We start from the raw sequence: 23,388 nt of genomic DNA, 5'->3' as shown, positions 1-23,388 counted from the left end.
CATCAAAATATACTCACAGTACCAAAAGTACTCATTCTGCAGATTGGCCCATTTCATATTTATGAGTATAATATTATTTTAATTACTTTATATGCTGCAGGGTAGCTTACGAATAAATAAAAGCCATATTTAAGTGTTGATTAATTTCATTATCCAGGTCTGCAAAGTAACTAAAGGTATTACATAAATAAAGTAAATGTACACTATTAACCTCTGAATTGTAGTTGGGTAGAAGTAGAAATACTCAAGTAAAATACAAGTACATCCAGTACTCCAATCTAATCACTTACACCACTGACTTTTAAAAGGCTGCTGGATATATTAACATATTCAGGGGTTTTTTCTAGAAAAATATAGAATGAGGGCGCTGATCTTCCAGAACTAAAGATATTTTAAAACATGAAGCCTGTATATAAGATGGAACCCCGGACGTAAACAGCAATGCAACGTCAGAGTCTATAAAAACAAAGCTGTCTTTGCCATCTGCTGGCCTATTCGCCACGATGTTCATATTTTGTAGTAACCGTTTTGGTATGAGGGCGCACGGTGAAAGTGAGAGGGCACAGCTCCCCTGTTACCCTGTTTAGAACGCTGCCATTATATGACAATGTGTATTTATTACCTGATTTATGTTTTGAATTAGCTAATTGTCTTAATCTATTTAATAACTAAAGCTCTCAAATCAATGTAGAGGAGTAAAAAGTACAACATTGGCTTCTCAAATGTAGTAGTGTCAAAGTGCAAGGCAGCAAGAAAATGAAAAAACTCAGGTGAAGTACCTCCAAATGGTGCTTGAGTGCAGTACTTGAGTAAATGTACTTCTCTATATTCCTCGCTGTTGTTTTGAACGGTGAGACCTTAACATGTCCCACTCCTACACAGATCACAGAGAATTTCTCAGGCATGTTCTCACTAATGAAACGCACAAACTGTCTGTTCTCCACCGCGTTATTTCATCTGATGATGATGGTGAGGGTGAACGATTAAATGACTTGATTGGCAGATGGTGGGCGTCGTGAATAATAATGTAATTAGCCTTACAGTATCATTGTCCCGCTGCAGTGATTGCATGTACAGAACAGTAGAACAGCCGCTGATTGATAGGAGCAATGCAACACTATACATTACACCTGAACCTGCAAAGGTCCACTTATGGATCCTGTGTGAAGTGAACTCAGGAAATGAAAATTGCAGGTGTGAAAGCTCGCAGCGGAGCACCATACTCGGGGTGTGGGAGGAAGACGTTGGAAATTAAGAGAGAGGGTATCATGTTCAAACAGAGAGATGTTTTATGCAGAAGCCGCCGTCACTGCTGAACGGATGAAGTAATTTCATTTTCATGCATGATCTGCAACCCCACAGACCAGGCAAATTGCATAGGAGGGGGAAAAGAAAGATAGAGGGAGGGAAAAAAATACCCTTTTTTCTCCGTTTGACTCTGTGATCATTCCCTCTGACTTGTAACCATAGTGATGGTTCAGTCGCAATGGAAAAAAAAGAGACAAAATCTGAGGTCGACTTCACTGGGAAGATGAAATAATAAGGATAAAGTACGTAAAAATAGATCAAATTCAGAAAGAAAAACTCTCCCTACTGAGTTGAACTGCTCACAACCCACAGACCTGTGAGGAGCAGAGAGGAGAAGATGGGTGAACTGTTAAGGTCGAAGGAGGAAAAGGTTGGAAACACAAAGGCAAGTGTATTTATATTTATACAGCTCATGCACGTCGAAAGTTCAAAGGGCTTTACAAGTGAGCAGATAAAAGGATCACAGAAATATAACACAGTTAAAAGAACACAAATAAATAATATATTAAAAAGAGCCATTTGATTAGCTAAAAGAACATACAATATAGAGAGGATTCGATCTGTTCACTAAAAGCTGGCTACAGTTGGAGCACCGTGGCACAATCAGGAAGTTGGTCCCAGAGCTGAGGACTCATTGCAATTAGAAAATGCATTCTTCACTCTACAGTTCTGTACTGTTTCTCTGTACTGGTACTTCTGGTATGTTACAGAAGGCTACTGGAGATGCACAAGCCATAGTATTAACTGCTCTCATTTGTTTTAGCTAGCAGGCTATTTTTAACAAAGAAACGGACGTTACTTTCTCACTACGAGGAGACGAGGGCACTAATTGTGTCCGTTGAGAAGCGGAAACCTGACTTTCAATGTTCACTTATTATATCATTATACATTTTGAGTAGCCTATAATCCTTATATTTAGCCTTTGCTCAAGCTAGCCTACTGTTCCCTATATTGAATTTAAGGGCTTTCAGGGTGTTTGACCTCCTAAATTAGGAATCCTAATTTAAGAATTTCCTAAATTTGGCGAATCCTGTTATAGCTAAATTCTTATTCTAAGACAAGATAGGATTTTGTTTCCTAAACACAATCACAAAACATGCTTCTGTTATTCCCAATAATACCATACCAAAAGCCATTGGGACACCGGATAGCTCAGTGGTTAGAGCTGGCAGCCCTCATGTGGTGTCCGTTGCCAAGTACGAGGGGTGGACCCTGAACCCACAGAAAGAAGAGTCTTTATATCAATATCAAAAAATGCTATCTCGAAAAAATGCTAGATTCCGTCTCTGGTCCCAAAAATATCTTCAAAAGAAATCCTAAATGTCAGCTAAGAGCAGCAGCACCGTGTTTCTGACAACAGGTTTTACCAACAGATTTCCCTCGGAGGTCCGACACGTGTGTTCTGATGAAACATATCTGAGATGCGTTTTGCTCCAGCCCTATTTGGAGATTTATGAAAGAGCTTTAAAGTCACTTCTGTGATTTACTGGAAGCCATTGTAGGGATTAAAGGTATCCTCTACAATGATCAACCAGCTCTGTTTCACCGCAGTTTCTTTGATGGTCTTTTTTTAGGAAGGCATGTAAAAAAGCATTGCAGTGTTCGACGCTTTTGAGATTTAAACATAAAGGAGCTTTTTTAAAAACATGTTTTGACATTAAAGCTCTGAGTTTGGTATTGTGTGTAAATCTGATTTAGTTTTAGCTTTCACATTTTGTTTCATAATTCAAGGTTCTTAATATTGTCCATTTTGTGCCAGGAATTATAGCTTGAGTCTCATTTTGTTTTGTAATTTGTATATAAAAGTGAAAACAAATATTATACTTTTACTTAACTTTATACCTTAACGTTTACAGCGTAGAAAAACATCTTAACGCATTGTTTCTAGCATATAGTAATTACTGACCAAATTCATAATTGGCTGTGTGCAGTATTTAGTAAAAGTGTGTGTTGTTGGAAAGGATCAAAAAATAACAATATTCAAAGGATTCAAACGTATTGATCATTTCACTTTAGGATCGTAAGCAATTTCTATACAAACACCATTTCTGTAATAACCTTTTGTAGTCAGATGCACGTCGAAAGCTATTCTCTTAATTATGGCCACAAACACTTACAATAACACAACACAATGGCAAATGATTGGAAAGTTAAAGTAGTAGTTGACTGGGAAAAAACAAAAGTTCAGTTGAGAAAATTATCTTTTGTTTATTTGATCTTAACGCCTAAATAAGTGAATTAATAATACCTGTTTGGAGTGTTCGGAGGTAACAGGCTTTGTATTAGTAGTTGTAACACTTTCAAACCCACCAATTTAATTAACATCTTATTGTGCATTGTGTGCTGAGACGCTACCCTCGGAGACCACTGAAAATCAATGCCACAGAAAGAGATGCTTCAATCCCATCTCCCTTTGTCTTCTTCAAGTCAGCAAGAGCAAAAGTATGGATATTTCGTTATTGCTGTGGCAGCGGAGGCGCTCACACTGAAACCTGTTCCAAGTAAAACATATCACTCTTTAAATGTCACATTGTGAATTGTGTGAGAAATAACAGCTGGGGTGTTAAAGGTGAAACCCGCACATTGAGATATTAAGCACCAGTCAGTGTGGTCGAGAATAGCGGCGTGAATCATTTTCACATCATCCAGACAGGTAGCCGTCAGAAACACCATCACAGCTGGCGGTAAGGTCATTCTTACAATGTTCAAGGTCTGCTGAGAATGTAGAGAAAAACCACGAAATCAACAGGTCGGACAACACCGTCTGACAGTGGCTCTGTTTCCCTCGCCGCTCCTTGTTCAATTTTCAATTTCTACCTTCAGGCTGTGGGTTCAAAGCATCAGCACAAAAGAAAGACGTCAGTAGAAACGTTTCCATCGATGTATCGATCAAACATCCCACTCTTCTCTCTTCTTTCACTCCACAATGCATTTCTTCTTTCTGACAATTTATGTCTCTGATCGTTTTGTGCTTTCTGTTGCAAAAGTCCTAAAAAGCCTCAAAAGACTGAATCTGTTAAAACGCGTTTCTCTGCTTCTCTTCTCAGATCCGCTCTGATCAAGACAAGGCTGCTGGCATCCGCTACAGCATCACCGGAGCAGGAGCTGATCAGCCCCCGAGTGGGATCTACAACATAGACCCCATCAGTGGCAACATGTTTGTCACCCAACCCCTGGACCGAGAGGAGAGAGCCTCCTTCCATGTAAGGCAGAAACCAGCACGTCTCTTCTGTTTCTCTTTCCACTCTAGCTCCATTAACGTCCATCTCATTATCATCTCCTCATTACCCCTGTGGAAATGTGCCTCGCCTTTTCTCTTCCCGTGTCTACCTTTTATTCTAACGCTAATGTTGCCTGCCGAAAGTAGACCCTGTCAGAGCGCATTCAGAGAAACAGTGCGCTACCTTCCCACCAGCATCTCCAGGTTCTGATTGATGCCCGAGCCAGCACTGAATGCCTTGACAAAACACACAGCCACTTCAGCTGGCATTTATATTGAGCTTTAACTGTGCTGGGAGCGCGATGGATAAAACACAGGGAAGAAGAGACAGATCCAAGGTGGAGTGCAGGAAAACTGTTTTCTCTGTTCTCACCATCAGAGCTAATGAGCAGCTGCAGCTTCAAGTGTGTGTGTACATGCACCGAATGCTGATTGATACTTGATGTGTGTTTATACTTTAAGGGTGAAAAGGGCAAAGATTTCAACTCCAGATATCACCATGAAACTTTTCCTGCTGATTACTTTAACACAAAGGCAATAACATTTGATATGCATGTTTGAGATGCATATGAAGCTTTGTCTTATTAAATATGTGCTAAATTGCATGCATTTCTGGAACAAAAAACATGAACATTGGATAAAGTCAGGATTAATTGAGATATTTGAATCAAATATTTTTACCCTGGGGAATTTTGGATTCTCTTTGTATCACTAAATTAATAAATTAAATTAAATTAAATTAATTTCTGCCACAGAAATAGAAAAGAATTCCGTGTGTTTTTAAAATTAAAATGTCATATAAATTAGGCAATGCAGGATAAATGAACAAACCATTCTGTGAAAAAATGTAGATAGAAATGAAACTGGAAAAAGGCTGTAGTGAGAGATGAAAGCACAAACCGTAGTGGAGATTTCAGGCTCAAAGTTTGATAAAAATACAGTAAAAATGTTAGAAGAAATTTCCGTTCCAGAGAGTTATTGTAAAATGACATTCCTTTTGCCGGTCATTGCAGATTAAAGAGTAAACAATCTATAATTAAAAGATATCACAATTACATTTCCCCGGTTGATTAAATAAATGAACATCATTTTGTGTTGTTTGTTATGTTTAATATGCAAATGACACACTATCTAATGTTGCCTTTTCAGAGAATTAAGAACAAATCTAAAGACCGTAATATACAAAGTCCGTAACAAACAGCTAAAACTAAATATGGTATGTTTATCCTCGGGAAGCTAAACTCTCACAGTATACCAGCGCCTGAATACAGCATGTTTTCCCTGCAGTGTCTCTCGGGACAGGACGATAGGGTCTCTCTCTTTTCTTCTGTTCTCCTTACTTTCTGTTTGTGCTCCCCTCTTCCCTGTCCTCCCGTTTCACTTCACCACCCTCACATGTTGTTCTAGTGCTCTCTGCAGCTGTACTGTTCAAAAGGTGTAGGTTGACAGCTGTACAGTTAGCAGTGCATATGCCCTGCAGGATTACCCACCACACACACTCACACACTCACATACACACACACGCGCACGCACGCACGCACAGGAACGAGGCTGGGGGTTTGAATTCATGACCAGCCCCTCTGGAACTTGGGGTTAAACAGCTCTGTGAACGTGTGAATTAAAAAGGCAGACCACATGAGACTTGTGTTAACGCTGGAGCCGTTCATAAACACACATTACGGGTTTCAGTTAATATCAGCAAAGACTAACACCTCCACTCGAGGTGAGCGCCGGTGTCAGACTCACAGCACCCGCGTGCCTGTCAGCATGATAGATGGCTGTGCTGCTGATAGAGCTAATTCAAAAGCATGCTGCCGTCTCGGAGGAAGAATAGAATAAAGGAGAGTGGATCTCTGTCAGCGCACTCTCTGAGCAGTATGCACACATTATGAACACCAATGCACACATGAGGGACGTGAAGCAACTATAAACACACACAAAGCCTCAGATGATTGGCTTCTTCATTGGTTTGTCCCGTTCTTTTGTGTGTCTATGTTCCGGTTAGGTTTAGATGAGCCTCTTGTTGCCCCACTTGTTACCTGACAGGCTTCGGTCGCTGCTGCATGTTAGTCGTCTCAGTCCCAGCTCTCACCCTCAACCAGCAAATTGGGATCAATAAAGCAGCGCTGATATTGGTCCCTGGGAAAGGACAGCTGCTCCATAAACAGTTCTTTTTCTGACACTGCCTGTAGTGAAAACAGCATGTTAGGCTGAGGGCAATTCAAGTTGAATGTGGCTTCTGTTTAGACTCCGTGGGCCCGTGCTGCTTGTGATGTGATGTATGATTTGCTGTAGGAGAAGGCAGCCAGAGTTTGACCCAGGGGAAATTTAGTCCATTGCTTACTTTCTTTCAACTTAACAGGAAGTTCCCACTCCTGCTGCTCTCTCACAGGCCAAACTTTGCTTCTTAGTTCTGGGTTCAAGTGAAAAGAGAGACGAGGCTGCTGTTTTTGACAGACTAGCACCATGGGGAGGCGCTCTGCGAGGTTAGGGGAGTGGGTGTTGAGCCTGAGCCTCTGCTTTGTCAGACAGATCTGCCGTGAGTCAGCCGGGCAAAAGGAGAATTGAGCAAATATGAGAATGTCTGCGATGTTTTGGTTTGTTTGTATGAATGCATATTCTTCAGTTTGTAGAGAGGGTTTTTATATCTGTCTTACACAGGTAACCCATATCAGTTTGGTGGTAGTTAAAAAATAATGACTTAATGGACGTCATTAAATGTAACTATTTAGGCATTAGGATAGCGAATTCCTCCTTAGCAGAGACAATTAGTTTCATAAAAAAAATATCGGAAATTGATTATTTATATTGAGTATAAATTAATATCATAACTTCATTCAAACTTCACTACTGATATTGAACTGATATAATGTTTACCATGTTATACTTAGTTCAGCGTGTAAGCATGCCAGCATTTGTTAATTACCGTTTAAGATGAGTGATGGTGATGTCCTTCATTTTTCAGATATTTGCTCATAAATCAAAATATTGGACAAATTGAGATTCAGATGTAAAGTTTCGGGGAATCAAGTCATTGATATATTGTCTGGTAATGATGCATCTTACTAAATGTTAAACCAAACACTGAACAAGTGAAAGCTTTACCTGCTGGTGATAAAAGAAGCTATGAAATTCATAAGAATGTAACTTGAACTTTATCATCTTAAATGTCTAAATGTTTCAACAATCCATTAGGGGTGACTATGCAACTGATAGTCATCGCCTCCAGAGAGCTTCACTGCCATCTTAATAAAAAAAGGACAAACAAATCGTTATAGAGTCCTGTCTGTGCCCCTTTAATGGGTGTATCGTTACACATCAGTACGTAGTTGGCATACGCACCAATAGCTACAATATTTTAGCAGAAACAGAACTGCCTTACACAGTATAAAGTCATCCAGGACTTCTGGAAGTACCATGTGTGGTTATATATTGGGTAAGGGGACCAATGGGCCGAATACAAACTGTATTTCTCCTCTGTGGTCGGTCCAGTCATACTAAAGCTCACCCTGCAGAATACTGATGTCGGCTCACACGCATACAGTCTGCGATGCGCACACACTCCTCCAGGCCCTTAGATCACATTTCCATTTCCTCCATCGAGCACACAGATATACACACACAGACACGCAAATATAGAGATATGTACACATGTAGAAATTTGAGAAGCAAGCAGGGACACACAAATCCATGGGCGGAAAAGACAAAACACACAATTATTATCACATATTCACACACACACACACACACACACACACACACACACACACACACACACACACACACACACACACACACACACACACACACTGAAGCAGTCACACATCCCTCACCACGCAGCTGAGGAAACAGATTGGGCTTGTTTGTTTGTTGCTTCTCCTCTCCATGTTTGTTTGTTGTGCTTCAGCCAATGGAAAACTAGCATCTTGAGGATCATTAAGTGGCTTAAAGAGGGCCTTTTTGATTGGCTGTGTGCATCTCCCCCCCGGCGTGTATCCTCACGCTTTGTCAATGTCCGTGTTAGTATGCGTAAACATGTCTGAATAGGTGTTTGGATGTGTGTGTGAATGCTCCAGCGTGTTGGGGTATGTTTTGAAACATCCTTGACAGGCAGTCACAAAAGTCGACATGATTAGTTGTGTTTCGGGGAAAGGCAGGTGCCGCCATTCAATCCTTCATGTCAGCCCACAACACATCACGACTTCTTGTAAATAGGCTGGCAGGCAGATCCTCCTCTGCCGGTGCGCTGTGGCAGACGAAATATTTTGCTGCCAGTTTGTCAATTTTAGCCAGTATGGGAGCCCTACTCCCCTAACCAAGCCATGTGATGATTGAATAACATTTCAGCAGGGGATATAGATTTCTTTGCAATTGAAAAAGGTAATGTAAGTCGCAGTGAACAGGTCCCCGTTTGGTTCCAGGGCTATTACAAAGCTTTGCGTTATGTTAGGTATCATTAGTGGAGATTGGTGGGGAGTGGAGGGTGTGTAGCGGCAGGGCTGGAGATTAAGACATCCCACTGTAGATGATGATTGCTTTTGTCAGTCCTCCCTGTTCAAGCCCCCACACTTCCTCTTTGTGCTTTCATCTCTCATTTACTTGCACAAGGCTCAGTCACTCTCCTCCTTTCCTTCCCGTCTCACTTGCCTTTTTTCCCCGTGCCACTCTTTTTTCCTCCGTCCTCTCCCTCTTCGCTCTATCTGTTCTCACGCTGTGAATTGTCAAGGAACAGATCATCAGTCAGAGACATCCATCCAAATGGCTGGCTTTGTCAAAACAAAGCAGAGACAAACATTCCCCCTGCACAAAAAGAAGTCACAGCTTGAGCTCAAACACCTCTCTGATATTTTTTTCAGGCCTCTGGCTGTGCTAACAACAAAATAGGTGTTGTTGGAGCGTCTGGAACATTTCACTACTTTGCCCCTCTCTGTGTTGTTGTGGTCCGTGCCAACATACCCACAGGATACTTGTTGGCAAACAAGAACTGCAACATTTGCCAGTTAAATGAAGATGCCAATGAATAAAGTCAAAGTTGTGTACTGACTGAGTTTGCTTCAGTCCAGACAGACAGCAGAATCTCACATCAATCAAACCAGATCCTGTTGTCAGCTGAGCTACACTTGGAATATTTATGCAAGCTCATGCTCAGAGTTGAATGCTAATGAAGTGTCTTTGTGTGTGTTGATTGACAGCTGCGAGCCCATGCAGTGGACATGAATGGTAACCAGGTGGAGAACCCAATCGATCTGTACATCTATGTCATCGACATGAACGACAACCGACCAGAGTTTCAGAACCAGGTGTACAACGGCTCTGTAGCTGAAGGGTCCAAACCAGGTAAGAGTTACTTGGAAGTTTTTCACCAGTGGTTTATTGTGCGAATAAAGACTCCTTCTTGTATAGCTTTAACGATTCCCTTTTATGCTTTTAGGGTTTTTTCCCCCTGTAGTGTGTTGTATAGGTTTTTGTGCATGTAAATGGTCTGCAAAGGCAAAAATCCCAAAGCTCTCCCACACACTAAAAGCCTGTTGATATCCAAGTCTTTTTTCATGTTTAAAAGAAGAAGTGTTTCACCTTCAGACATGAAATGTTTGGCTACAAAAAAAACAGTTGGTGTCGCAAGTAAATATGGATTGATGTGTCTGTTTCAGGGTCAGGTTTAGCATCTTAGTTAACAAAAAACCTGAAACACACAATACTTGGAAAGTGTTTCTGTCATTTTTTCTTTGACGAAGGTAAAAGAGAGGGACGGATTGATTTTCCATTGTTGGGCACCGAGTCTGCAAGAATCCAATAAATATTCGCGTTCACATTTTCCTTTCCTTTATGACCCTTTAAACGGAGCAAATTGCGACTCCTCGTCAAGAGTTTTAAAGAGGTTTCTTATCTTCCTCCCTCTCTTGGCAATCATCTCACGCCTCCTGACATTTATCTTTATTACCTGTTTTGAGTCTCATGACCCCCAATTTCAGAAAACACTGCCTTGACAGAAGACCCACAAGCTCAAAAGCACAGCTTGCATTGTTACCAAAGAACAAGGGAACAGGAAAGTATTTTGCTATAGGCAGACGATATGAGCGCTTTTTGTTAACAATCTGAATGTCTAAGTCCTAATGGAGCCCATAAAGTACCTATAAATACAAGCCTGCAATCACTTAAAATCGTTTCAATTTAAATTGTATAATGGAACAATTCAGATGAATGCACGGAGAAGGCAATAATCTATTGGAAGCCGTGCTTTCGACTGATTTATGAACAACTAAAAGGTTTTATTGCATTGTTTTGAATTTCTAAGTATTGCAAGTAGTTTAATATTACTTTAATGCACAGGCTCTTATTGCTTGATGATGCAGTTTACTTCTTAAACTCTACATCAGTCGCCAATAAGAGGCTGTTGTTCTTTTGCTTCCTTCTTCAGACAGCCTTTATGTTTCAATCTCTCTTGAATAAACTTGTATTTCTATGTCCAGCCAACATTTGAAGGTTGTGAAAGGGCAGGGAAGTTTTGGAGTTGGCTCAGAGGAAGACGAGTTCGTGAGAGATTTGTGTCACAGTATCTCGGCCTGATGCATCATTATCAGATCCCGCGGAGCATGGAGAGATGCAGACCTTCCCGCAGAATCAGAGAACAGCGCTGTGGTCAGTGTGAAGCCGGAGACGAGAGCAGAATGCGCGAGGAGCTTTTCATGTCTCGACTGGAAGAACTCTTGTTCTAACAATCAGACCCCGAGGACCCATGTTTGTCTTCACGGCGTTCAGATATTGTTCTGTTGCAAAGTCAAATCTCGGGGGGGTTTGTAAACAATATAGGAAAGCGTGTTGTGCGTGTATGGATGAACAAGTATGGGATTGACTTTGTGTGTGTGTGTGTGTGTGTGTGTGTGTGTGTGTGTATGTGTGTGTGTGTGTGTGTGTCCTCAGTAGAGCGTGGGTCTATGTACAGAGCTCCTAATTAGCGAGGGCAACCAGACATTTCAGAAGCTACTTTTCTTCGTTTTTCACTCTGATAATCTCTGTTCAGTTTAAATTGTGACAACAACAGTCTTTGATTTAGATTTGGTTTTGAACATAAGGCAATCTGTGTTTCTACTTAATGAGAAATATGTTTCACTGTGTACAGGTTAATGCCTCTGCTCTTTAATAAGCAATCACAATGTCAGGTGTTGAGAGTCAAAAAGCAAAGTATGTGTGGAGCTTCGTTTGCGCGGCCATTGGTCTCTGAATTGATGAATTTTAATTAGGGAAAAAAGGCTGAAAGCTGTGTTGGCCTAATTGCCTGTTTAGTCGAAGAAAACAAGAACAACTGCAATTCATCTTCAGTGTAGGTTCAAGGAGACATTTTATACTTTTCTGGCCCATTTAATCTTTAATTCATCCTCCGCCAGTTAAGTCGTTTACTCACTAATAAGGACCCAGTTTAGACCTCAAGTTAATTGCTACACACTTTTGCTGAAGTTAATTTGTATAAACAGCAGCACTAAAGATTAGCAACACAGCAAACTTTACCGTATGCATTTGAGGTGAATGTATGTTCACAAATATCAATGGTAACTAAGAAGAAGAACTTAGGGAAACTTTTTGTTTGCACTTTTCTTAACACACCATTGAATTGTAAACCCTGAGGGAAACAATCGTACATTTTAAGGTTCAGTAAATTTGTATTTTGTGCCTCTACTGTGACTAAGCTATTAGAGATGTCCCTCCCCTAAGCCTATCACGAACAATGTGTTGGAGCTCTAGCCAATAGAAGTGTGAGTGTTAAATAGTGATGTGACTATGTTACGAATGTAAACTACAGAGTCGAAAGCCTATAGTGTGTGGGAGGGATAATAGGGCCTATTTCTTGGGTTGTGGAGGCCACATGTTCTCTGGGTATTTCACTCATTCTCTCTTTCAATCTTCCCTGTCCCGAAGAACACATTGGCAGCTTTTCCATTTTCTTTTTTGGCACTCATCTCTGTTCTGACCTCCTACAGCACTCTACTCAGTTGGATTTTGAGTGATCAATGAAGTGCAGTAATCACCCGTGCTGAGTTTCCCAGATCCACTGTTTGCATCTAGAATTTCTAAGTTGCTTGGATGGTTTTGAGGGATCCAAAGTTGACCGTAGAGATCCCCGAGGTGTCGCTCCCGGTGACACACTCTGTTTCCACCCTGCCTACAGGTGGTGTGTGTTGAAAGCTGTCACAGCATCGCAGCTGACAGGTGGTGCTCGGGGGAAAGGTGTCCAGAGATGCTGCTGGAATATCTCAACTGTCTGTGTCCCACTGTCCACAGCAGGTTCAGACTGTGGTGAAACATCAAAGAATATCATATGAAATTAAACCATATATATAGTTCACAACAACAGACAGTCACATGGTGTTAGTAGAAATGTTAAATAATAAGAATCTCAAACAACATTTCACAATATCATATTATTGTATTATTATCAGCAGACGTAGTTTTTACCAAAATCAAAAACCTGTATTCAATTAAAAACCTATTTTCTCACTAAACTCCTGATGCTGTGAAGATCTGTCAACAAACTGAGAGAAATAGTTGAATGATCTGCATGGTTAGACACCACATTACTGTTAACTTCTAGTAGTATATAGTTCAACAATTATTGGAAATGTGAAAGTGTCCAAATGAATCTTCTAAAATATATCTAATTGCTTGAGGCGTAGTGGGATAGCGCGCCGATGTTTGGATCAGGGGAGAGCAAGTACGAGTCCCACTGCAGTCAGCATGTCGATGTGTCCCTGGGCAAGACACTTCATCCCAACATTGCTCCTGTAGGGATTGCCCACAGTGGTGATTGTGTGTAAGTTGCTTTGGATAAAAGCGTCTAACAAGTGTAATGTAAGGAAATTCCTGTCCTGCTGGCTATAAGCCTAATACTGCATCACAACAATAGTAAGTTATTTTAGGCCATGCATATCAACTGTCTCAGCAGAAAGATGTATATATGCTATATATGTGTGTGTTATTTTATAAAACAGCAGCAAAGCTTTATTTTTGTATGTTTTTTATTCAATGAAAATCCCTGGCCTTTATGTTGTCTAAATGCAAAGTGAAGAGGGGATGTGAGTAAATCCGCAGTAGTATCACCTCTTGTATCCACAGACCCACATATCAAAGGTTCTCTGAAGCATTACTACAACACATCTACGTATCTAGCGCTGAGTGAAAGCCGTCAAACAGGGAGACCTACAGGGAGCAGCACTTATCGGCATCACCAGATGTTATGTAGGGAGAGATCCGATCGAGCCGTCAGCCAGGATCAGACTGAGACGGCTCCATTTGTCACTTTCTGCCACCGGGCCCCGAGCTCAGTGCCGAATAAACCGGTGACTAACAGATTTTTATTTGTGCTGGTAATCACACGTAACAAAACAGTGCATGACAAAATGAGCTATCTGATCAAATTCAGCTCTTGTTAATGAAGAGTAAATGGGATTCAATGTGAAACTAGATTATCCGGAGAAACGTTTTAAACCTGTTAAATGAGTGCAAATGAGGTGTTTGGATCGTACTCCTCATATAGGATTATAGGAAACGCTGGTCTGTGACTCAAGACTCATAACAAACATATACTCATACATAAGAAAATGGATGTAATTTCCTTTCCTAGGTAAACAAAATGATCGGAAATTGTGTAAAACCCTCAAGACTGTGACATAAGAAAGTCCTGCATTGCATTTTGTAGCCTCAGATAATTTTAGCGACATGGCGTGACTTCGTCAGAAAGCTCTCCCGGTCTGAGGCTGCAGGGTGCTCAGAACATCTGCATCGTGATGTTCTGTCCTTATCCTCCCCCTCTTCTCTTTGACTCTGAGAGCAAGTGGTTCCCTTTCTCTCAAAAAAAAAGCCCTCCGTAAAGGAGACTGCAAGATCAAAACCAACGGCTGAGTGCCTCCTCTCAGAGTTGATCTGCCCTCCCATTGGGGGGAGAGGGACGCTGTGTCGCTCTCTCTGTGGCGCTCCTGAAGAGTTTGCGAAAGATTTAACAGACTTTGCTTCTCTGTCATGCTTGGGGGGGTAATTAGGGATTGGCAAGGGAGAAAAGAGATGGAGTGAGAAGAAGAGCAGAGGTGGAAGAGCACGGAGATATTTCAATCAGTACTCATCCTTGGCTGCGAGAAGGTGTTTTTGACTGTACTCCTCCTTGTTAGTATATATCATAGAAGTAATCGAAATAACACCTCAGGGCCACATGAGCCGCTTTTATCGGCACAGAGCTTCAGCAATTAGCACTACCACCTCAGTTTAAAGGACTGTTTCTGTGTCAGCGACACACGCAAGAAGTGCGTAGGACAGAATCCATTGTACCTGTAGGCATACGTGTTACAAAGTAGATAGAAAGTCTTAACACCTTCACTGCTCAGTTCCACAAGCGTCTGTAATTCAGTGAGTTTCCTCTTGCTGTGTGTTTTGCCTTTGGCATGCTGGCAAAACATCATCTGACCTTTCGTTCTACAGTAGTGGATATTTAGTTTGGAATATGAACAGAAAACCATTTGTGGAAAAACTCACTGAGATAATCTGTTTTTTTCTTTGAGGATCCAAAGTTGTCTTCAATGTTTCCCAACATTAACACTTTGGACTCTGGATAATCCCACATGCTTATAGGTTTAGGGTTATAGTTACAAGTTCTCAGTTGTGCCTCTGACAGGTCACTTTTTTTAAACCAAAAGGTGGAACATGCTTAGCCAAACATGCATGGGGTTTGTGTGCTAAATCAGATTGTTAGTACAGGTTTGACATCCCCCTGTAGAAAGTTGTGGCTTGATGCTAAGCTAAGGATTTTGTAGGTGTGTATATCTGCGTCGAGCCAGAGAAAGGTTGTTCAATAGGTTGGACCTTTAGCCAAGAGATCCAGGTGGAGAAAGATATGTTAGACTTGGTTTTCAGTGTATGAGATTTTTATTTGACTTTTTACCAAAGGTACTCCTTGTATTTCCATAATCTGTCAGACTTGCAAGACAGGTTTAATTAAGAACATTCAAACTCAATGAGTTAAAATACCTCAACCTTTAGTTTCTGGGTCCTGCACCCAAATACTGGATCCCACAATTCTAATAGCAAGTGGTCCAAGTCAAAGCAGAAAACTCTAATGACATTGTGTTGAAAATGTCAACCAAAGGCACAAAGGACATTGAACAAATCTTTTCTCAGGTGGAGTACTAAAGTTCTCACTCGTGAGGGGCCCACTTTAGGAATCAAACAAGAGCCACTTGTCACCTTTCTTTCAGGTGATTCAACAACCAGGATAATTACAGGCCCTTTGAGCTTTGGAAGTGCTCCGACTACCAAAAATCGGAGCCCTTGACATCAGAAATAAGTCATCCCATCCACAGTAGTTGGTCTATTACCTTTCTTTTGGATAGACCGGAGTCCTGTGCAGGTTCAGCTCTTTTGCCCCTTTACTCTGGCATTGGCTTCAAAACCCTGGTTCCTTAAGTGAGAGGGGGCAGGAATAGACCCTCAGTCACAGCGATCGTTCCGATTTGATCTTGCCTTTGCTACACTTATGAACCCAGCCTTTTTCTGACCCTATTCAAAGTGGCTTTTTAATGGTTTGACCGTGTCCTCGAGTCCTCTGGGAGTAGCAGGGCTCAACTAGAGGCTCTTGTGTGAAAACCGTGTCTCCCCTTCATCACTTCCCCCAAGATTCACCAGGTTTCAACCTTTTCTCTCTCCTCCCCTACCTCTCAACTTATACTTCTCCTCCTCTCCCTCTATCTACTGTACTGTGGCCACTCTTTCAACCTCTATCTTCCCTCCACTGATGAGAGTTATTATCCTCTTACACCGTCCAGCCCCTGCCTGCTCGCTCCCTGACTTCCCCTTGTACTTTTGCTTTTAGTGGTCTTTATAAATCCTCTCACCTCTATTTTCATTCTCACTTTTTTTTTCTGCTTTGCCATTTCCTCCTCTGCTTCCTATCTTTGCATCTGTGTGTCTGTCAGCCTGTTACTGCTCTATCCGTCCATCCCCATCCATCTTCCTCTTTCTTTCTCCATCTTCCCTTTTAATTGGGAGGCAGATGTTGACTCTGGCTGAGTAATGTTTCGGCAGCAGACCTCACCGGTGATCTCATGTCACGTGTGCAAAATGGCCCACACTATGCGCGCCTGCCACCAGTTACATTTTCAGCTCCAGCGATTTTGGGTGAAAAAGCAATTAGGATTTGGAATTAGTGTTCAAATTAAAGAGGAATTAAACAGGCTCAGGGATTAACCCTTTCAGGCATGGCCACCTCTCTTTGCATCCCGAAACACACGATCATCATATCACTGAATCCTCCTCAGTGATTGAGAGGTGGCAGTGCTGACATGTGATTCAACATCACGTCTTCTCCCTCCCTACGGGACTGGAAGGGTCGATTATATATTGACGCTGTCCCCGGTGGAATAGCCATAATTGTTTTTTTTTTCTTCCAGCCGTTCCCCGGACTCTTTTCTTTTCCTTTCTGGACAAAGTGACAAATCCTGCTTTGAAACTTAATGACGTTTGAAATGGAATTTGAGGCTACAATTACCCTGTCCATACAGGCTGTCACAGGAATGATGGTGCCATCTAGACACAATTATGGGAATAGAGACACCTGGAACTGCTCTGACCCACCAGGGAGCGCCAAATCTGAGTCCAGCAGCCCATTTACATTCATGAAGCAGACTTTTTTTTACTTCACACATACAAGCTGTATTTTTTGATGAACATTTTTGACTGCTTTTGAAGGGATAATTGAACATTGTTGGCTCAGTGCCTGCTCAGCATGGCACCCACCACCCACTGCCGTGCCTACAGAGGTAACCACAGTGCTCGTACATTAGCTGCTGAGATTCTTTTTGGTGCCCTTTAACAGAGATCCATCCTGAAATGTATTAAAATTACAACATGTAGGCGTCATAATTACCACTCTCTCCCTTTCTCTGTTTCCCCGTAGGCTCTTTATACTTCAGCTCTTATGTTTCCGACTGCTGTGTTTTACATTTTTCTGTACTTGCATAGTTTCTAATTGTAGCATGTTAGTGCCCCAGCCGTCTCTTCTCCTGCACACCGACAGTATTTTTGCTGCAGCAGCCTGTAAATGGCTGCCTGATGGAAAGTGACATTTTCACAGAACCCTGCGAGGGATGCGAGGTGATCTCTCCTTTTTTCCCCACACAAAGTGCTCCTAATTGCCTGGTGGCATTTGTGAGCCCAGCTGACAAACTTGTGCAAATCAATAATTCTGCTCGGGGAAGAGGCGGTGACACAGAGCCTCTCACCCCAATACGTGCCGTGAAGACTCACACACGCACCCGCATACAGATGCACACATGCACCTGCAAGAAAACACACACATATACACTCCTTACACACACACACACAACCTGTGCCCACCGTCGTTGTGCTGTCTGCCCTCAATGGCAGTGTTTATCTGTGATTCTAAGACAAATAGGTAGAGAGCATCGGAGCATTAAGGGCAGCCACAGTGTCGCTGAAGGCTGAAATAATGGATGGTGGAAATGGCAAAAGAACCAGCGCTGCTCATTACTAAATGGACTCTGCAGAGGAGAAAACTTTTACCGCACTAAGTATAGTACATGGCAGCAAAAGCTTAAAATAGGAGCTTATTTAACAAGTTTTGTTTGTGTTTTTGTTCTCTGCTCTGAAATAGCCCTGACTCTAAAAGTTGCTCGCCAGAGAGAGAGAAGAGAAGAGAGAATGTCATAGCAATTTGCAAAGTCTGATTGACTTGGTTTAAGTTTATAAATGGGTTTGTTGTCCTTCTAAGTTTCTTTGGAGCTCTCTAACTTCTCTCTGATATTTCCTACAAAATCATTACTGGTATTGGAAGCCATATTTATTTTCAAAATCTATGTGTGCAACGGACATTGAAGAGCAATCTTTGTATTTTAATGAATGCCACCCGCTGGTTTTCCTCTCTTGCTTTTCCCCCGGTTTGACCTCCTTCAGTGTGTGTGCAGTGGTGTACGTCCTCTACTTTCCAGATATTTCTAACAAACTAACTTTCTCTCCGCAGGCTCGTCTGTGATGCAGGTGACAGCTTCAGATTCGGACGACTCCACCACAGCTAATGGCATGGTGCGCTACCGCATCCTCTCGCAGACGCCCCACAGCCCCATCCCCAACATGTTCACCATCAACAGCGAGACCGGAGACATAGTCACCGTGGCGGCCGGCCTGGACAGAGAGGTCAGTGTCAGCTGTGTGCATCGTGTCCCTGGTACTCCCACCATTTGATCTTTTTCTGTTCGCCCAGCCATAAGAGACTGTTGAGTAACTCAGCGGTGCGGTTCACACATCCAGGGGTTAAACCCTCCAGTACAAATTGAAGCCTGTGGTTCTCATGCAGCAAATGTCACTATAATTAAATGTACTGCCTTTTTTTCTTATGGTATGGTAATACCATAGAGGCAGGAAATAACGAGAGAGATTAATAAGTAGCCTGTGTGATATATTTTTTGTAACTGAGAACAGAGTGAGGCTAGCTGTTTCCAAGCCATTAAATGAAGGCAGAGACACGGACTCTGACCCCATGGGAGCTGTGGCTGTGACACATAGGCAATGTTAGCGGAGCTGCAGTGTTGGAGGGTTATAGCCGATGGTGCTAGAAATAAAGCGATGCTGCTTGCTCAGGTGCTGCACTTTTTGGGACGAACACTACACTAGAGATTTGTTGCATGGGCTTTTCATATTTCATTTTAGGGAGTTTAAGAAAAGCAAGTCTCCTTGCTTACACCACTAAGTCTACTAATCTTTATTTTTCTTCCAAAACATATCCAACCCAAGGCCAACTGCAGACACCTCAGAGAAAAATAACCAATCCTAATCAGATATTGAACTTTCTTTAGCAGATCAAAAATGAATGGCGCATGTGTTGTACCCTAATTATATGACAAGATATGACGCTGCGGCCTCTCTTTCATTTTAGCCTCCTAGCTAAATGTATCTTGGTTACAGTTTTATACTAATAAGACAAAGTGAATGAGCATATAATAATGAGCAAATGTCTAACTATTTATTTCACCACGCAGGCACCAGGATGACCATAATCACACTATTTATGACCTACAGTATTGTACTACAATAAATAACTTGCTCACCCATGAGCAACCCTCCATAGAAACGCCATATTCCACAATATTTACCAACGCTCAAAAAACACAGCTGTATGTTTCAGCAACATCAAATCAGTTTAAGGCTTTCAGAGTCTTTGTTGGATTGTCTTTATCGGGTCATGTTGGCCATCATTTCACCGAGAAGTATGTTAGTATGAGTAAATATCAAATAAATCCACTTAATTCTCCAAAGTATTTGTCAAATCATGACTGGAAATCTGATCAAGTAATTTTTTTACCATTATTCATCAGCTTGCTTTGCCTGGGTGCAGAAATCTATAACATAGAAACCTGCTTTTTCCCAGAGTTTCGTGCCTATATATCCAATAAAACAAACCAGAATACACAGAATCGCAGAACCAATTCACACTTTCCATTTGTTCTGGTATTGTGTACAGATGAGAGGATTGTATATTATGTGTATTTCTCCGTGTGTAAAGCAGGGCAGATATAATGGCCACACATATCCTGCACCTCCCTGCTGACGAGGTTGCGGGAGCTTTCTCTTCATTGCCGTCTTTTGTCTCACCCACTGATGATGTGTTGCTTTTCCGCGATTGTTTGCCAACCCACCACCACAACGCACACCATCCCGGCTCTGTCTTCCATCTCACTCGACTAACGAGGAAGGTCACGCAGTGTCGACTATTGCTTATCCGAGATGCGTCAGGTGACTGTTGGATGTAGTGTTTCATGGGCGATTGTTCATCCTGCAGCTTTTCTCTCTCTCACACACACACACACACACACACACACACACACACACACTAAGCTCTCTCCCTCTCCCTCTCCCTCTCTCTCTCTCTCTCTCTCTCTCTCTCTCTCTCTCTCTCTCTGTGGTGCACTATTTAGCAAAATACAAATGGGCAAAATCCAGGAAACATTCAAATTCATATGCCGCCGTTATGAAGATAATCTCATCCTCGTAATTTAGCTGGCTGCTTTTACTACCGACATTAAAGCATCGTTGAGTGTGTCTCATAATGTTTATATTCTGAGAAATCCCCCCGGTCCATCTCGACACTAAACCCGGCCAGGCAACACTTTGGAAAATAAAACAGGATTTTTCACAGTAGGGCGAGCGTATTCAAAGAATAATCACTTTAAAAATCTCAAGAACAAAACCAGGTTTTGATTACAAGAAGAATACGCTACATCAATGCTCTTTCCTCTTCCAATTTTTTTTTTTTTTTTACCGAGCTGGCAGGATAGCGTTGTACATTTGTGGGACAATATAAATGAGTCTAGTGAATGCGCGCCAGCTCTGTGTCCCTGTTTCCAGCTTGGCCCAGGCGGCAGCAGTAGCAGCTGATGTGAGTGAGAGAAAGCTCATTAATCTGGACACATCAAGCCAAGCTCGGTCCCACCTGCCTCTGATCCTCCCAGCAAAACTGGGACACACCTGGGAGTTCACCCACCTGCTGTCAAGGTCATCAACACAAACACACAAATGCACTCAGACACATAGGCACGTGTTCGCTCACACACACTCCCAAGCCATTCTGTTTGTAGTTTAGACGCAGTAAGGCCCACACAGAGTGAGGAGCGGCAGATAGGACGAAGTAGATCCAAGGTGTCAAACTGAATCCATGTGTGTGTGGTAAGCTCATGCTGCCACTAATTAATAAGTATGCTCACTTCTATGGACACTGAACACCTTATAAAGACATTTGCAGCACATACTCTCTTTTGCTCACCATTAAGCTCACCCTGGTTCACCACGCCAGTGTCTAATTAGAATATTCATGTGCTAATTAAGGGGTGAGGCAGGTTCTCTCGTGTTGAGGAGACCAGGGGGTACACGGAGGTTAGCCGGGTATGACTTACCTCTGACACTGCTGAATACCAATTATTTTCCCTAGCTCACTGCCCGCAACCCCTCTCCTCCCCTGACCTCACAGGCTTCCCTGTGCTCCAGCCCACAGGCTAACAAGCTGTGCTAAGGAGTACATGTGTGTTTGAATCCATACTTAAATACGTAAGGATTGGAAGCATTCATGACTTCATCCAGGTGAGGTTTCATTTTTCCAGGCACACTAAAGACAATGTACATCTATTGTGTGTTAGAAAGAAAACATGGATGCTTTTAGGGAGACCAAACTAAAGAAACTAATACAGAAAAAGACAGTTTCTAATTTGTTATCACATTTATAAACTAGAACACTACAAATACTATTTTCTTCGTCTTTCTCACTGATGAAATAAATCATGAAACACTTTTCTTAAGTCATAAAATCATAAGCACAAGAGAAAACTACTTAGATCAGACCTAGAAAAGGGATCACCAGGAATGTCTCTTGCCTTTCATGGCATTAGGTTTAGGTGACACAGTGTTGTGGATGTTTTATCGCACATAGACTGTTCTGAAAATACACTCGTCCGTCAGTCTTCTATGGGTGGAAGAAATACATTCCTAATGAAGTTCGACTCTGGTGCAGCAGCAGGTAGCAGAGCGGGAGATGTCAGGTTGCCACAGCTGGCGTGGATGTTCTCCCTTTGTGCCCTCCCTCCATGGCTCTGATTCCACTGGCAGGCAGAGCTGTTGTCTTTCATTACCCCAGGCTGTCTCAATCTCCCATGAGCCCTGGATCGGATCAGTCTGGCGCTGCATGGTGTGGAATGGCCCAGCGCCAGGCCGTCCACCAGGCAGATGCCAGCTCTTCGTTGGCCTGTCTCTCTGACGATTAGGACATCGCCTGGACTGCCTCAAGGACATGAGTGCCCACAGCCTGGCTCTATTAGCCCAACTGGGATACAGGCTGAGAACAGGCATCCTAAATGGGTCCCAGGCTTTATTGTTTCAGAGACCCTGAGTTATGTTAACTCGCTGCTATTGCACCAAAGCTCCAGGAGCCAGAAAGCGGAGCCATGGAGGGTAGTAAACGTGTTGCAGAATGAAGAATATTGATGCATGTAGGTGGATGTTGACTGCTATCCAGTCGATATCCACTTCATTATGTGCAGCCAGCCGGTATTGAATGGGGTCTTGTTTTGTCTTCAGAAACACCTGAATTGTTCCATTCTAGTACAAACCAGGTTTTTCAGCGCTCCCTGTTAGACAATGCTGTTGTACTTTGGTCATGGTCAGGTTTAGGTTCAACAGCCTTGGCGAAAATATTCGCTAACAAAGACAAAGCTTTTAAACTGTGTTCTCCCTTAATGGACAATCCCTTTATGACTTTTTGACACTTGCCTAATTTTTAAAAAGCCTAATCTCAACTGTTTGGAATAAAATTCATCAAATATGTCCACAAATGTTTTGGCCCAGAAGGCTCTGTGGGAGAAAGGAAAATAACTTTCTTTACACGCGAGCATTATGCTGCACAAGTTGTATACCTATTTTGACTGGATAAAGGCTGGAGATTTCACAATAAAACGTTCATCAGATCACTACTTGGATTCTTGTCAAGACAGATTTCTAGTACAATGAATTTGGTGCATAGCAAGAAACCTAAGCAGAGAAAATGCAATGAAAATACTATTTAAAGTGAATAAATGTGTTCTGTGTAGTTCCTGATGAAGCCGATCATACAGCAGCATGCTCAGATTTACATTTTTGGTTTAAGTGAATTGTCTTGAGTGAAGATATCAAAACAGATGACAAGAAATTGGGTGCAGACATTCCTGTTCCCCTTAGGATGAACCATGATAACTGTTTTAACCCCCAACTAAAGACTAATGCTATAATAAGCTTGTGAACATAGTAAACATTATTCTTTAACATTAGCACATTTTCATGCCGAC

General features: G+C 42.1%; 1 protein-coding gene across 2 annotated transcripts in view; it reads left to right on the top strand.

The window, feature by feature from the left end:
* Nucleotides 1–23,388, top strand: part of cdh4 (cadherin 4, type 1, R-cadherin (retinal)) — a 204,333-nt gene that overhangs the window by 154,728 nt on the left and 26,217 nt on the right. For both annotated transcript variants that reach the window (XM_063911504.1, XM_063911505.1), the window contains 3 exons: nt 4,356–4,511; nt 9,721–9,865; nt 18,546–18,718. In XM_063911504.1, the coding sequence (XP_063767574.1) occupies nt 4,356–4,511; nt 9,721–9,865; nt 18,546–18,718 (474 nt within the window). The remainder of the gene's footprint in view (nt 1–4,355; nt 4,512–9,720; nt 9,866–18,545; nt 18,719–23,388) is intronic.

The sequence above is a fragment of the Eleginops maclovinus genome, chromosome 20 (assembly GCF_036324505.1).
Source record: "Eleginops maclovinus isolate JMC-PN-2008 ecotype Puerto Natales chromosome 20, JC_Emac_rtc_rv5, whole genome shotgun sequence".
Taxonomy (NCBI): domain Eukaryota; kingdom Metazoa; phylum Chordata; class Actinopteri; order Perciformes; family Eleginopidae; genus Eleginops; species Eleginops maclovinus.
The sequence above is the reverse complement of the archived record's forward strand: the minus strand, read 5'-3'. Positions and strand labels throughout refer to the sequence as shown.